Here is a 16,850-nt window from a genome sequence, read left to right as displayed (position 1 = left end):
CCTATATATATATATATAAAGAAAAAGCAGTTCCAGTTACGTGGGCAGCTCTATGGTTTTTTTTTCTGTTTTCTTTTTATATTTCTATTTTTTTATTGTTTCTCTCCCAATTTGATATCTTTATTATTTTTTCTTGTTTATTTTTTTTATAATTTCATTATTTAATATTTTATTAATTTTTAATTAGACAATATAATTTATTTTGATTTAACATTTATATATTTATCACGATCTCAAATAAATACTACAATATTTTTTTTTTAATTTTACAAGTGTTTACTTTGTATAAAAAAATTGTTGAACCTGGTTGAGTCAATGACCGATTAACTTCAATTAATTAGAAATCGAGTTTTATAGTTTATTTTGACCATATAAATAATTTTTGATTTATTTAATTAAATACACACATAAAGTTTTCAATTTATGGTTTTTTTACTCATGTCAAAAAAACATGTAAAGAATGTTGTTGTATTTTTTTTAACATTGAGCAAAAATTTATCTGATTTACAATGAGATATACGTCAAATAACTTTAGTAACAATATAATTTTTTTTATTGGATTAACGTGAATGTTCAAGCCAGCTTGTACGTACCTTGACTAATTTTACGGGCCCTGAAATTAACGGCTATGTAAATCTCTAATGGCCTTAAAGTTTGCGGGACTCGAACTGATAACATCTAGGAAGCAAACTTAGAAACTGATCAGTTAAATTACATCCCTCAAGTTTATAATATAAAATACTTTTGGAATGCTTATCCGATGTATTTTTTTAATACTATATTAAATAATATTTTATAATCAACTGACATTGTAGAATTTTTTTCAAATAATTTAAAAGTGCATTCAATGTATATTTGATTTTTTTTGTTTTTAATTAATTTTTAATGTTTTTTTTTATCATTTTAACGTGTAAATATTAAAAAATAAATTAATATATTATTTTTAATATATTTCAAAAAAAAAAACATTAAAAAAAACAAAATTTACTGCATCAACGACGGTCGAAAATCTTTTCCATGTGAAGTTTTGGATGGATCTGCTCGGCTTGGCAGAGTTAAGAACAACGGGTTTAGCAAATGAATTGAATGGCTACAATATAGAATTCAAATTACGAAAAAACAAAAACAAAAAGAGCACTCAAAATTTGTATTTAAAAACCCAATGTGGATAGACATGGATTAGTACATTATCCACCAACAACCAGTTACCAGAGTATATTGTTAGCACTCAAAATCTGATCCAAGTGTCGTCTTCCCCTTCCACCGGGTCCTTACGTCAGATTTTATCCATTTTTTTATCAATAAATATCCAAATATAAGCAAAAACAAGCAAAGCAAACAGCAGTGGCAGCAGAAGTAATTTCCCTTCACTTTAATCTCACAAAAATTCAGAACACAAAACTATAACAGTAAAAAACAAAAACCAAGCTAGAGGCCTATTCTTTCTCTTCCTTCCCTGCCACCAAATCCTCTCCCTCTCTCTTTTTTTGAAAAAAGAATCCACCAAATTTTATATAGCGCTTTGTCCTCTCTAAAGGTCTCAAATTTTATCCACGATTTTTTCTTCCTCTCACAAAGAACTGAGCTTTCACTGAATATATAAAAAAAACCTCTCTTTTGCAATACTCTATCAACAACAAAGCAAAAATGGACACAACAACACCGTTTACCGGTCCGTATAGCTAGGGTCTTGCAATTTCAGATTCAGATACCCTTTAAGGCCGCTTCAATGGATCTTACTCAATCCGGTTCTGTCCACTGTACACTTGCTGCACCTAGTTCTTTCTTTTTTATTTAATCTTGTGCTTTTCTGGGCACTGTTTTATTTCTACTGTTTTTTATCGGACTTTCTGTATAGATTTGAATTGGCAAGGCACATATACGAACTGGGGGAGTAAAAAGATTGGATTTTTGTAATTGGGGTATTGTGATTTTGTAGTAATGGTGTCTACAAATGATCCAATAGAGTCTTTCATGAATTCAATTCAAGTGGTCAGAGATGCTCTTTCACCACTTGAACTTGGGATTCGGAAAGCTGCTAAAGATCTTGAAACTTGTTGGGGGGTTTCAAAGAATGATCATAAGGCAACCCGTGATTCAGATACTGATAATAGCAGTAAAGTCTCAATCTTCACTGTGAGAAAGAAGAGTGTTAGTCTTGGAAATAGTGAAAATAGGCATTGCGGGGTTAGTGAAGAGAAAAGGAAAGGATTTTTATCCATCAAGGTTCCTGTTAGGAGTTTATTGAGGATGTTTTCGATGAATTTGGAAAGTGGACACAGAAATGGCGGTGATGATAAGGTTGGGGTTTCGAAGAAATTGTTGAAAGAGAAGGAGACGAGGAATGAAGATGGGTCTTGTGTAAATTGTTTGCGGTTTGCCTTGACGTGGTCTTTGTTGGTTAATGGTTTTGTTCAGGCATTTCCTAGCCCATTTAAAACAAACAAGAAACGGTTTCAGAAAGCTGGTGACGAGGATAAAGAGTATTTGCATTTGTGCAAAAATGGGTCAAAAGCAAAGGTTTCAGGCGAACTGAAGCAAAGAGAATTGAAGGTTCAATCTGTTAAAGGGTATCAGAATGTGAACGAGAAAGGTAAAACAGAGAAACACGTGTCCATCGAATGCTTTATAGGGTTTCTATTTGACCTCTTGATTCAGAATCTACAGAAGTTTGATCAGAGTTTACAGGAAAGAAATGTCAAGGGTTGTAAAAATAGTTGTTCGAACTCAAATCCAGCGCCTTCCCAGTTTGATCATTTGAAGGCAATCATGAGTATTTGGGAAGGTCAAAAGGTGCATGTAGATGGATTTTTGGGAAATTTGAGTTTTGCGAGAGTTGGTGGGGTACCATCAAGCATAGTTGGAGTATCCTCTTCAGTTAATGAAGAAGGTGATGATGGTGTAAGCAGCGCGCCTACCAACAGCACCGAGGACACTGGGGGTAGTTCGCCACAGAAACTAGCTAGTGGGATACTAAGCATTCCGCTATCGAATGTAGAGCGTTTGAGATCCACATTATCCACGGTTTCTTTCACAGAGTTGATTGAGCTTGTGCAGCAGCTTGGTCGATCTTCTAAAGAATATCCTGACAAGAAAAAGCTGTTCTCTGTCCAGGATTTCTTTAGATACACAGAGACCGAAGGTATGGTTTCTCGTCTCCTTAGGAAATTGACCTGTACTGGTTTCTGTTCCTGCTTGTGTCAAAGGAAAATTGGAAATATACGTGCATGAAATATTACTGAGCGTACTTCTTGTTAGTGTTCTAGTGCTCTCATAGACGAGTAACACTTGTTTGTCAAAGTTTTCTCAATATCAGTTGAATGGAGCTGATATATCCATCTATTTGTAGAACGTGCTTCGCTGGAAAAGGAGATCTTATTTGACTAAGGGGTGTTTCACAGGGTGGCAATGGAGGCGTTTAAAAGTGTTTTTTTTTGTTTGAAAATACATAAAAATAATATTTTTTTTATTTTTTAAAAATTATTTTTAACATTACCATATTAAAACAATCAAAAAAATGTATATAAAAAATAATTTTAAGCAAAAAAAAAAGTTTAAATTTTTAGGAAACGTTGTTCCAACGCATTTCTGAACACTGTCTAAAGGAAAATTTAGTAGATGCAACTGTTAATTTTTTACTCTCCAGACTAGAAAGTAAAGGCAAAAAAAAAAATAAAGAAAAGAAAAGAAAAGAAGAGAGAATTGCTTATCTTCAAATGGATTTCTGATTATACTGTCAATCCTTTCTGTATCTCTCATCCTAAATATTGCTCTTATTTGCACCCTCACATTCTTGTAGGAAGAAGATTCTTTGAGGAACTGGACAGAGATGGTGATGGTCAAGTGACTTTGGAGGATCTCGAAATTGCGTTGAGAAAGAGAAAATTACCCCGTAAATATGCTCGGGAATTCATGCACCGTACTAGAAGTCACCTATTCTCAAAATCATTTGGTTGGAAACAGTTTTTGTCCTTGATGGAACAGAAGGAACCGACTATTCTCCGTGCTTACACTTCTCTTTGTTTGAGCAAGTCTGGGACCCTGCAAAAGAGTGAAATATTGGCATCATTAAAAAATTCTGGACTGCCAGCAAATGAAGACAATGCTGTTGCTATGATGCGATTTTTGAATGCAGACACTGAAGAATCTATTTCTTATGGGCATTTTCGTAATTTTATGCTTCTGTTGCCTCCTGATCGACTTCAAGATGATCCCAGGTAAAATGTTTGTGTTTATTTGTCCAGAGCTATTACACAAGTTTTGTGCAAGCTCATTCACATCGTTTACTGCAAGCTTGCCTTCATTTGATCAGACAGAAAATGTGCAATTTTCTTGATTATTTCTATTTGATGCTGGCTTCTTCTTCTAATACATACAGGAATATATGGTTTGAAGCTGCAACTGTTGTTGCTGTTGCACCACCCGTGGAAATACCTGCTGGAAGTGTTTTAAGATCTGCTTTGGCTGGGGGTCTTTCATGTGCACTCTCTTGTTCTCTTATGCATCCTGTTGATACAATTAAGGTGTACTATTCAGTGTTTTTTTCTGTTCACTTGATTGTCTTTAATGCAACTAGAAACTTTGGACCAATTACAGCTACATTGACTATTGGTCATATAGAGGGATATTCATGATCAAATACTACATAGCCTTTTCCCTTTAGTTGGTCATCCTCATTCTGTCAGTATCTCGTCTTTTTTTTAATAATAGACTTGTATTAGACTGTCAAAAGGTGGAAAAAAGAGGAACTTAAAAAAAATTATAATCCAGAGAATTAAATATTGGAGCACATAGATGTGAAGTTAAATTGAGCAATGTCTTCTTAATTTACTTTTGGTAATCCTCTTATATATATATGCATGCTGTTTTCCATTAGTGCTGATGTTAGGTCTTCTCATGATCTGTTGTGTTGATGGTCTTTTAGACTCGGGTGCAAGCTTCAACATTGACTTTCCCAGAAATAATTTCAAAACTTCCACAAATTGGAGTTCGAGGATTGTACAGGGGTTCAATTCCTGCAATTTGGGGACAGTTTTCAAGGTTTTTTTTAGTCTTTTTTCCTCCAGCCTTTTGCTGAGTAACAACTATTTATCTACTAGCTCACCTTTTCTCCATGGGCATTTCAGCCATGGCTTGCGAACTGGGATTTTTGAAGCTACCAAACTTGTGCTAATAAATGTTGCCCCAACACTCCCAGATATCCAGGTGATGCTTATCATTATGCTACTGGGGTTGTTAATTTTCCATTTACAAGTACTAAATCATTTAAATCTTGGTCTTCCCAAATCTCTTGAATGGTGTTTAATTGCAAAGAGCTCAAACTGGCAGTGATGATTTAGAGCAGCCGTTTCTTTATTGTGCGTGATGGCAAAGCATTAATAGATTCTGCTTAAGCATGAGACTTTCAACAATATTACTGTTTTCTCGTATCACTCAGTTCAGCATTATTGTTATTACTGCTGCTCTTATTGTTCTTATCTCTACTGATCAAAACAATTCAGTTGCTTTCTGGCTCGCCTAGTGGTTCTTTCCACTAAATCTATATAGGGTGCTCAAACCATTGTGTTCAATTCATTTGTCTTGCTCATCAGTTGTTGCAAATCTTTTGTGTTTGAAAGAAGAAGATAGATCAGCACAGTATGTAATTGTTTACTTTAGTTCTTGACTAGGCTATTTTCCATGACTTGCACTGTATGTTATCATATCAAGCTCAAGAGTTGTTCCTGTGCTAAAGGAGATGCCTTGACAAGTGATGCATAAAAATGAATATGATTAAGGCCCGTACCCCAATTTTATGTTGTTTTGAAACAACTATTCCAACTCTAATCTGAAACAACTGTTAACATGCATTGGGAGGTTATACAGGTTCAATCTGTAGCATCATTCTGCAGCACATTTTTGGGGACAGCAGTGCGGATCCCATGTGAGGTCCTGAAGCAGCGTTTGCAGGCTGGCCTTTTTGACAATGTAGGACAGGCTATTGTTGGTACTTGGCAGCAAGATGGCCTAAAGGGTTTCTTTCGTGGGACTGGTGCAACTCTTTTCCGTGAGGTTCCATTTTATGTTGCTGGCATGTGTCTATACGGCGAGTCCAAGAAGGTAAGCAGGTTTTTGTGCTTAAATATTAAAAAACTTTTTCTTTTTTCTGTGTAAAATTTTAAAGGTGCAGTTTTCAATTCTATGTGCGTGCCAACCAGAGCATGGTACTTTCTTCTTGTAGTCCACTAAATTTGGCAAAACAATTGCATCAGTAGAATGCCATTATTGATTGCAGTCCTCGATACCATGGGGGCTTGGTGTTCTTTTGCTTACTTTCTTAAAAGGGATTTTATTTTGAAGATGATTTGTAGTAATAACATTTATGTTGGGGTTTGTACAACTGTTTAATGCCAAGAATTGGTTATTCTCTTTAAATTATTAGCACGTGAACACAGTGTTAGTGAACACAGAATGGGAAGCACGTCTACTTTCATCACTAAATATATTATGTAGAAACTTAATAGTTACTTTCATTACTAAATATATGTTAAAGAAACTTAATAGTTGTAAGGAGTGAAGTTTTGACTACAGAAGGGAAGGTGAAAGGAAGTATGCTAATAAATTTTCCAAAACCTGCCACTAGATGAAACATTTAAGCTTTACTTGATCCTACTACTGCCCCTAGATGCATTTGAGGATGTGCGACTGACTTATGTTCTATTTTCTATTAAAACATAACGTATTCTTCTGCCATGTTTTTCCTTTAGTTTCTTGTTTTCCATTTAATGTGTAATTGGCGTGATTCTTTAAGGTTGCTCAACAACTTCTAAGGCGGGAGCTGGAACCCTGGGAAACAATTGCAGTTGGGGCTTTATCTGGAGGCCTAACTGCTGTTGTCACTACCCCTTTTGATGTGATGAAAACTAGAATGATGACAGCTCCACCAGGAAGAACTGTATCAATGTCATTTATAGTTTTCTCTATACTCCGACATGAGGGGCCCCTTGGCTTATTCAAAGGAGCAGTGCCGAGGTTTTTCTGGATTGCTCCCTTAGGCGCCATGAATTTTGCAGGCTATGAGCTAGCAAGGAAGGCCATGGACAAAAACGAGGAGGCAGCTAGATCAGCTGTCTCAGAAAAAAGTTGATTAGTCCTGGATAGATATAAAGACCTTTCTGAAGCAAGAATCCTATCAACCGCAGCCTCCAGGTTTTAGTTTTGTGAATGCTGCTGGAAGATATTTTTCCTTTTCTGAATCTCCAGCAACAGATGCATCAAATTTTATCTGTCTTTTTTTTCTTCCTTTTCTGAATCTCTAGCGACAGATGCATCAAATTTTATCTGTCGACAAGCCCATTTTGTTTTCCTTTTCTTTTCAGGTCAAGACATCTTATTTCAGGATGTCTAGTTCAGAATTTTCAAGGTTTGCCAAGAATGGCAGATGATCTGTTTTTGCAGTGATCTTGTACCTTGTTCCCAGATTTTGTACTGTACATTTTATGTGCGGTTATTTTATTCTTTCCTTAATCCGAATCTTACTGCATTCAATTAATCATTTGCTAGGATGACGTTTAATTTTGCATTTGCTGATCTTCATCTCCATTCAGCATCCACCTGCTTGTAGTTAACACATGAAAAAGTACAAACGTTGTTGGGATTTGATGGGTTTTTGAGAGTAAAATTATATTTGGTATGATTTTTTTAAACTAATTTAAGGTTTTATTTTATGTTTGATTCAAAGAAAATTCATGGATATATTTGGTTCAAAAGTAGGAAAAAATCAGCATCTTATTTTTGCTATCATAATCAGATTAATCGGTGTCATAGTGGTTATTAGACTTGGCGTCGCCTCTTCTATTCATGCATATCGACTTTTTAGAAGAAGAAAAAATATTGTGGTTCGCAGGCAAAACAACGAGCATCCGACTCCGAGAAATATTCACTAACTGAACCAGACCCAGAGGACACGAACGTCGGATGTTCGACACTAAACGTTTATGACTTCGCGATGCTTGACGATGCATCAAGTTCATGCTTGTCAACATACTTGGGGACCTCTGTGCCTGCAAAGGGAGGGAGGGGAAATATCCTCTCCCAGCACAAGAACATGAATCACAATTTACAAAGAAAAAAAGAGCCCAATATTCATCTGGGCACAGCCATAAAAACATATAAAAGCCTATATCCATGAATTAGCCTGCGACCAGTAATAGGTTGAAGGTTTTCTAAGCTATTCGCCTATTGTTTTAAGAATAAGATAATCCACTATTAGCACGCCAGCTTTACATGTTTTTTTTTTTACTTTTTACTACATTGACTTTTACAAAATTCTCAATCAAATACTTCGATGACATGTTTTTTAAACTTAACCTCGCTATTGGTACACCGAATTTCACTTTTATCTTAATTAAATATATGGATTTAATCTCTCTCATTTTGGCATGTCAACTTTTTTTTTATAATTTTACTAATGAAGTACTTCCGTGAATTTTTCATTTTCAATCATGGATTTTTTCTACTAAATTTTTTGTAAGTTCAAATCCGATAATAAAAATATATTTACCTGGAATTTTTCTTTTACTTATATATATATATATATATATATATATATATATATATATTAAAATAGAACATAAATTAACTAATAAAATATTGCTAGTTAATTAATAAAAAGCAAGGGACAAACCAACTCATAATCTAACACTTCTACATTCAAGAATGATCCCTTTTGTTTTTTGTTCATATTTTTTATGAAGAATAATCATTAACCTCTCTAGAATCTTCGAAGAGCCTTGAGGGAGCCTTGGCAGCATCTATGATGATTATTTGATGACAGTTTCGGAAGGTTCATACTTCAATCAAGGTAAAGTCAGTCTGGGATTCCATTAGGAATATGGAAAAGAAGAGGGAAAAACAAGCAACATCTATGAAAGCTACGCAAAAATTGTATCCATCATATTTATGTTTATGAACCTCAAAAGTTCATACAAGAGCTACAGACAGATTTCTCTTGTTTCCACCAGAGTTGGTAAAACAAAAGCCTTGCTCTCAAAATAGAATAGACTGCAATCCAGAATGAGTGTTTAAAATGTTAATCACACCTGGATTATTTTCATCATAAACAGTTTAAAATGTAAAAAAGAGATCGATAACAATTGATGCTGATAAATCCCCAACCTGCTTGTCCAAGTGAGGTTTAGCATTTGACATGGGCATTGTTGAAGGTCAAATTCTACAAACTGGGAGCAACCTTTTATAAATTATTATTGTAAAAGGAACATGGAAAACACCACAAGTTCAGAATTTCAGGGCGGAGCCAAAATTAGCTATGTGATCAATAACCCCAATAGTCATTGCGGATTTCATCATCAAACTTTTTCTTCAGCTCAGGATGCTTCTCAAAGTACTCCTCTGCAGTCATGGTGCTGATTTTTGTCTGCTCAAATTGATGTCTGGTGGTTAGAAATCATAATTGGACAAGAATAAAACTAAAAGATGAAGTATCCATTTCCATTCACCTTCAATTCTTGAACTTCGGCAATTTCTTTCTCCAGACGCTCAGACTCCTTCAGGGATTGTTGCTCTGCTTCTTTCAATTCCACCAACTGCAAAACCAAAAGAGAATATATGCTGTAAGAGAGAGTGGGGGGAGGGAGAGGTGGTTGCAAGAGACAAGTTTAAAAAACCACTATAACAATCAGAATTGCACTATTGGCTCACACCAATTGATCAAATTTAGGCTTGTATTCTGGAGTCACTTTATCTTGAAACTTGGGGATCTCTATGCCTGCAAAACAAATATGGACAAGTTGACTCAATTCAGTATTCTGATAGAAAGTGGCTCCATTTTAGTAACCAGACATTATAAGGATAAATATCCAGAATATATTCCTGTCACGCACTGATTCTGATCCAATAAGATAGCAGAGCTATGATTCTATGTACACTTGCTTTATACTTTAGAACTGAAAAAAATGCAAAAATAACGCTACTTACATTATGGACCGAACCTAAAGCAGACAAAGCATACTCCATTGTAGGCAACAAAACAGTTCACACAAAGTGCAGGAACTAAGATTGGTGTAAGGAATCTAAAGTATAAGTCTAAGCATCATTCATGCATTGGGCAAACACATGCCAGGGAAGGAAATCAGTATCAAACAAGGGACAACCTAACAAATATTAACAAATCAACTTAACAGCAGTATAAAACACATAGCAAACAAAACAAGGCATTAAGGTGAGTTTCTGAAGCATAGAACCAAGACAATATACTTAAAAAATAATAAAACAAACAGAAAGCAAAAGGACTTTTAGAAATGTGAGGAATACAAGAGTTTCAGAATCAGAGAGGTAAAGGGTAAAATTTTTTTCCTTTCATTTTTATAAGCAAGTAAAGGGTAAAGGGTAAAAATTTTCAGGCTTTGGTTATAGATAAAATCATAAGCAAATTCAGAAACATCAGACAGGTTTTCAATATAGCTTATAAAGAGAAAAAAAAAATCACATGAGGTTTAAAGGATGGATGATAACATACATTGGATAGCTTTCATCATACCATCTCACAAAACCTCTTAATATGAATTAATATGAGAAGATCAAACAAAGATACCCGTCATCTATAGATGTTAAGCTGAAATTCAACTTTGGAAAATATTTTTAGACCCCGATGGCAGGGAAGTCCATCCATTAAGTGTTCCCTCAAGATCAACTATTAAAGGGCAATTAAAACAGTGAGGCCTAAAGCAGGGATAAAATGTCTTTCTGCACCACTAAAAACATGAAGAGATATATATATGCCGCTAGCTATTAAAAGTTCAAGCACTCGATGAGTGTCAGCATATGAATCCAAGGTCAAAACTTTCCAGTTTGCACATATCATGCTAAACGCTATACCTTGTTAAGTCAATAATACAGTTCAATAAGCATCTAATAATCTAGAGGATGCATTTTTAATCAACCCAAAGCAGATGGTTGCTAGAAATAATAAATCATTTAGTATCAATAGTGTCCCAAGTTAAATTATTTATCCAATATAAACAAGGAAACCTTACACAAGTAACTTCCAGCAACATCATTGCCACCAGCAATTAATAATAACATATCAAGTAAACAGGTATCAATCAGCATAAGGCAGCAGTTATACTACAGCGTAAATCAGGTAAACCAAAAGACATGAGAGTCATGTCTGCAAATGAATAATGAAACATACTTTCATATGCCTGTTTGTACATGTCCACCAAGCGAGACCCAATTCCTCTTCTATAATATTCCCAGTCTATGGGTTCAGGTTCCTGCACAATAAAACAATCAACAATCATTAAACAATACTCACAATCACTAGAAAAGGTACCTAGAAAGCTAAAAATCAAAAGTAAGAACAGCAGGAACAGCTTTCACGGAGCTGGTTTTGGACATACAAAGTCACTCCTAATAGACAAGCACGAATGCCCCTCGACGTATGCACTATTAATAGGTCTCTGATGCTATTGGAGACACAATTGAGTGCAATGCAGCTTGAAATACCGATATTTACAACTGCAAACATTATTGCAAAATAATTCCCTTTTCTTGTTGGCAACTATTTTGATTCTCTCATCAATCCAACAATAAATTATCCGCGATATAACCATACAGTACGAGAACAGATCAATCACTAATTTCTCATTTTAATTTTCATTGGCAACAATGTAGTTTCAATGCAAACCAGATCCATTTCCAAAATCCCAACGAAATCCCTGATCAAAATTAAAATTAAAAATACCAACCCATCATAAATATGATCGAGATAACTATAAAATCCCTACCTTTATGATTAAGAAAATATATGCAAATTAAATACAATACAGTTAACCAAAATCCTATATCTAGAAACGAAGAAATTCAAAAACAATTCGAAAAAGGGGAGAGATATAGAGAGAGGGAGGGAGGGAGGGAGGGAGGGAGGGAGGGAGGGAGACCTGGCTGAACTTGGTCTCGAGTTGGGAGTTAACTTCGTTGAAAGCGCGACGAAGTGTAGCGAACTCTTTGCGAGCCTCATCAGAGACTAAAAGCTTAGCCATCCCATCCCAATCGATGGTTCTCGATGCTTTAAATGCCACATCCACTACTTTCTTTGATGGTCCGCTCATTTTCTCTCTTCACTTTCTCGGCTGCCAAACAGAAGGTTTTCGGATTTGTAAAATGTTTTGCTTTTGCGTGATTTTATCAGTGGCTCAGGGAGTTAACTTGATGGCCGTGTAGCCCTTTTTTCGCTTCGGCCTGTGTGAAATTCTGCGTCGTCGTCTGGGATAAGGTTTCGAGTGGTAGCCCAATGGGCTTGTAATGGGCTAGATTCTCTGGTTAATCTGACCCGCATTAAGTCCATATAAACTGGGCTAGCTAAGGATATTTCTTGTCCAATGGTCTTCCGTTTTGAGCATTCGAGGTTTTCAGCGAACCGAAAACACGACCTTGGTGAAACAGAAGAGCCAATTCATGATGATTAGGCTCCTGGGAAACAATCATGCTCTACTTGTGGCAGCAGAGCCAGCCATTTCATTGTACCTTGTCCCACTGCTTACAGCAAGACTTGTCTGCCAAATACAATCAACAGTTCATGGGATTTATGAGCTAACCCGTGTTAAAATTTATGCTGTTACATGTACGCGCTCATAGCATTTCTTCTTAAAGTTCCAGATGAGTTATGACAGGCCTGGCCATTAAATCCTACAACATTTTGACAGGAGGTTCTGAATTTCATGGCCAGTTTTGCAGCGGCATAACCATTAAATCAGTCAGCGATCCAAATGTGAAAAGTTCTCAAGATCGTTTAAGAATCCACCGATGAAGACATTCCACTGTTTCTTCCCTTCCAGGACTGTCGATAGACTACTTTGAGGGTGGTCCAATTAATTGAATACACACACAGTTAATGTAGACAAGTTTCATATGCCGCAATAACTTTGCATTGACCTTGAATTTTCTAGGTTTCGTTGCTGTATTGGATGTGATCCGGTACGCCCAAACTAGGCTGGGCACATCACGACGTGTTAGTCAAAACAATATGCCTTGCAGTCTTGTTTCCGAGCAGAGCTTTCCGGTATTACATGTGGTTTGCAACTCTAGAAACGCAATAATCCCGACAGAGCTGTGGTCAGGTTAGCATGTTCCATTTCAAAAGAAGCAAAAACTTGACTGTACACCTGCTCCCCAGTCAAAGTTCAGGACCTTGAAGAATAAGTGATGTGTCTAATTTGTGGTCACTTTTCCTCGAGCAACATCTTGTTCATCATCATAGAAGGCATTTGTGCGTGAATCATGCATGCAGGAACAAAGAATATTTATGTTGCAGGAAATATTTGGGGTTGCGGTTAAATTAGTTTTTTATCAAATTTTAATTTTTTTATTAAATTATTTTTTTTAGTATTTTTAAATTGTTTTGATGCTATATCAAAAATAAATTTTAAAAAATAAAAAAATTAGTTTAATATATTTTAAAATAAAAAATATTTTAAAAAACAACATTAATTATACTCTCAAACATACCTCTAATGTGATTTAGCTACGGTCCATTGCTTTGACCAAGGTAGCTCAAGAAGTTAAAATATCACTTTCTTTCTGTACTTCGCAATTGTAATCGGAAGAATTGATCGGTAACACAGACATGTGATGGTTTGTTATTTTTATTTTTATTTTTGGGTAAAACTCGTCGATTACGTTTCGAAAAGGCCCGCAAGGAAAGGGAAAGGAAGTAATTTCGGAGACGTATCTTCGCGCAAAAGCTTCTTGGGCCGGGCCCCATTGCAACGAACAAATGAATTCCCGAAGGAGATTTTGATTATGTAATCAAATCCGAAAGGGAAAACCATTGTGTTATCCAATTCTCAATTTTGTCACGAACAGCAAAAGAATCAATTGAGTCATTCTATCCATGTGTGTTAATGCACATTGGATGAAAAGTATAAACGGATATTGATTTACGCAAGCACCCGGTTAAAAAATTGTAAGATGTTAGGGACTCAATTGAAAAAAGCTTTTATTTCGTGGCAAAAACTGAGAATTAGATAGCAGGCTAGGGACGTATCTCCTATTAGAAACCGTAATAATGAAAGTTAAATTGGGCCCTCTTTTCTCATAGAAAATTCAATTTCTGTTACGAAAACACAGATTTCCAGGAGAACCCCTACTGAGCTAGATTCACAAGTAATTAAGACTCAACCCCCAATTCCTAGAAGCCCAAGAGTTAATTTCTGGTCCTGTTTTGCATCAAGAACAGAACACATGCCTGCATACATCCATGCTGAGAGGAGGTAAAGTGATATACTTTATCGGATGCAGAAACTCCACCCACAATTCTTCAAACAACTATGAATACAAGTATGTTAGAATTCTTGTTCTAGAATGTTTGATTTTTGCAACGGCAGCTTTAACAGGCAATAACAGTCCATTCCAAGTTGATAGCTCTGAGATAAATGATCTTGACTATTGCTGATTTTAACATATCAATTAAAGAATATTACGAGTTGCTGTTTGACAAAAGCGAAACGAAACAAAGGGTGGAGATTTAATATTACTTTGACACCGCCATTGTCTTCCGCCAAAAGATTAATCATGTTCATATCTCCCTTCAAGTAGTGAAGCTCCTTCTATATATTATCTATGGCTACAAATACGTCTTGATCTGTCTTTGAAATTTCAAGGTGTTCACACCACGATGCCTCTCTTTTCCGTTGTCAACAAGGACATATAAACATTTTATCAGATCCCAATTGTCTCATATTCACGCAGAATATCTATAAGACTAGAGTCGACAGTGGAAATTAAGAGCATCAAATGACAAAGAGTCTGGACAAGTTGGGTGTGGTTTGGTGCTTGTAGGTAAAATAAGCAAGCAGAACTTGTATTTTTATAGTGCAGGTTTTGTCTTGAATTCTTGGTTTAATATGATCCAAGTAAGAAATATATTTATTCAGCTTAAGTTTCCGCGTTCAACCTGCAGGCCGGGTCCGCCATTGCCATGACAAATTAGCTAGGAGGGAAACAAATTTGGAGGGAAAAAAAAGTTTTTGATTAATTAATCAGAACACAGAATTCTTGGGCGTCAATCGCGCAGTAGGTGGTTTAATTTTCAGTTAATTAAATGGCTTTAATTAATTAATGATAGATATATTTATAAACACGTAAATTAATAGGATGATTATAATGGAAGTGAAATCACTGTTGATATACATGCTCGGTAACACTAAATCTAGTAAAGTATTGGAAAATTCACAGCTTGCTAGCTAGGGATGCTAACCACCCCTTTTCAGTTACAAGTGCGAGAAATAATTAGGGTTTTTTTTTTAGTTTCTTATATCAAGCTTTAAATATTCCATGTCTAAAGTAATTTAATTTTCATTTTAAAAGCTTAAGCTTTTTGGTTATTTTTTTTACTCCAAATCGTTGGATTATCTGTCGACATCCTCATAGAGTGAAAACTTGACCTCCTAGCTAAAGCATCGTCAAAATGGAAGACTTGGGAGTGTTCAATGTGCTCTTGTCCCAACTCCCAGTACAGGTTACAGCCAGAGATTTTCTCTAACAAAGGAAAACATGTTCTCACAGCTAACAATCATGACAAAATATTTATTTACAATTTATAATATTTTGCTATTTTTATTTGCGGTCCCCAAATAAATTCCTAAAAGGTCTAAAATATTTCAAGGACTAATTTAAAATTATTTGTAGGTCCCCTGTATATTTTTACAGTATTTTTATTTAATATCAGGATTGTAAATTTATATTGTAAGATACTAACTTGGAATTAAAACACCTACTTTCCATCGAAATCTTAAAAATTTATATGATTTAGCATTTTTTATATATAAACAAAAATTCAAAAAATACATTTGCATTTATTTTTTAATTTAATAACAAGTTTATTGAATTCATGAGAACTTAGTTAATATTTCAATAACCTCTAAAGATTTTTATTTATAAGAATTAATTATCAACTTTCTTGTATAAATATTGGACTTAAAAGTAAGATGGCATTAAAATACTAGAAATTTCCAATAATTATTTCGAGTATTCACCAATTTTAATTTGAAGTATTTTTCACTACAATATACGAGTTGTCGAAAACTCTTTTATCTTCTAGGATGGGTAAATTCTCTTAGGGCACCTACATATAAACTCTTCCCACAATAATATATTTTGACATATAAGCCTATAATAAATTCAAAACATTTGGTTTATTCATGAGAATAAATTTTTATTCTAATTCATAGATTGATTATCAGTTATTAATCTATTAATACCTTTAAATCATATCTAAACCACACAATATAGCTTATCTCGGGTAAAATGTGCTAGGGTTACTAATACATTTCCTAGCCATAACTAGTCCCATTATCTTCGAATTTCATTATTTTTTTTAATTTTATCCTTAGATTTTTTTTACTGGTCGGTCAGCTTGTCTTTACATCGATCAAGTTGAATAGGTCACATCAGAACAATTCTAATACAATTTAATTTTAAACTCGAGTTGAGAAAATAGTCGGATTAATGAGGGGTTTCAAGATTCACCTGTTAGGCCGAGTTTATTAACAATAACAAACAATTATCTATGATCTAAATATTTTTTTGTTACATTTTTTTTTTTAATTCAATCTACAGTGCAGCGCGAGCCAATAATAATTTTGCAATTCATCCTAACGATCATGATTAACTGAGATGCAAACATAAATAGTTATTAATCTAGTATTAGATTAAGATTTAAATTTTTCACCGATACAATAAAAATAATAGAGAGATTAAAAGGAGAGAACTCGTCACTAATTAATTACTATATATGCATGCAGTGTATTCAGGCTGAAGTTCTTAGAATTACTAACATCGCATGATCTGTT

At 34.8% G+C, this 16,850-nt stretch overlaps 1 protein-coding gene and 1 pseudogene across 1 annotated transcript; one reads left to right on the top strand and one right to left on the bottom strand.

Annotated features, from left to right (window-relative positions):
* Window positions 1–1,404: 1,404 nt before the first annotated feature.
* Window positions 1,405–7,506, top strand: LOC133705065 (uncharacterized; annotated as a pseudogene).
* A 1,407-nt stretch (window positions 7,507–8,913) lies between these two features.
* LOC133704307 (ATP synthase subunit d, mitochondrial-like) lies at window positions 8,914–12,231 on the bottom strand. Its single transcript, XM_062129104.1, has 5 exons — window positions 11,940–12,231; window positions 11,192–11,273; window positions 9,702–9,766; window positions 9,498–9,584; window positions 8,914–9,415 (listed from the first exon to the last, which is right to left on the bottom strand). The coding sequence occupies exons 1-5, from the start codon at window positions 12,108–12,110 to the stop codon at window positions 9,314–9,316; spliced, it is 507 nt and encodes a 168-aa protein (XP_061985088.1). The 5' UTR covers window positions 12,111–12,231; the 3' UTR covers window positions 8,914–9,313.
* Window positions 12,232–16,850: the final 4,619 nt, after the last annotated feature.

The sequence above is a fragment of the Populus nigra genome, chromosome 10 (genome assembly GCF_951802175.1).
Source record: "Populus nigra chromosome 10, ddPopNigr1.1, whole genome shotgun sequence".
Lineage (NCBI taxonomy): Eukaryota > Viridiplantae > Streptophyta > Magnoliopsida > Malpighiales > Salicaceae > Populus > Populus nigra.
This window is presented reverse-complemented; position numbering and strand designations above follow the sequence as displayed.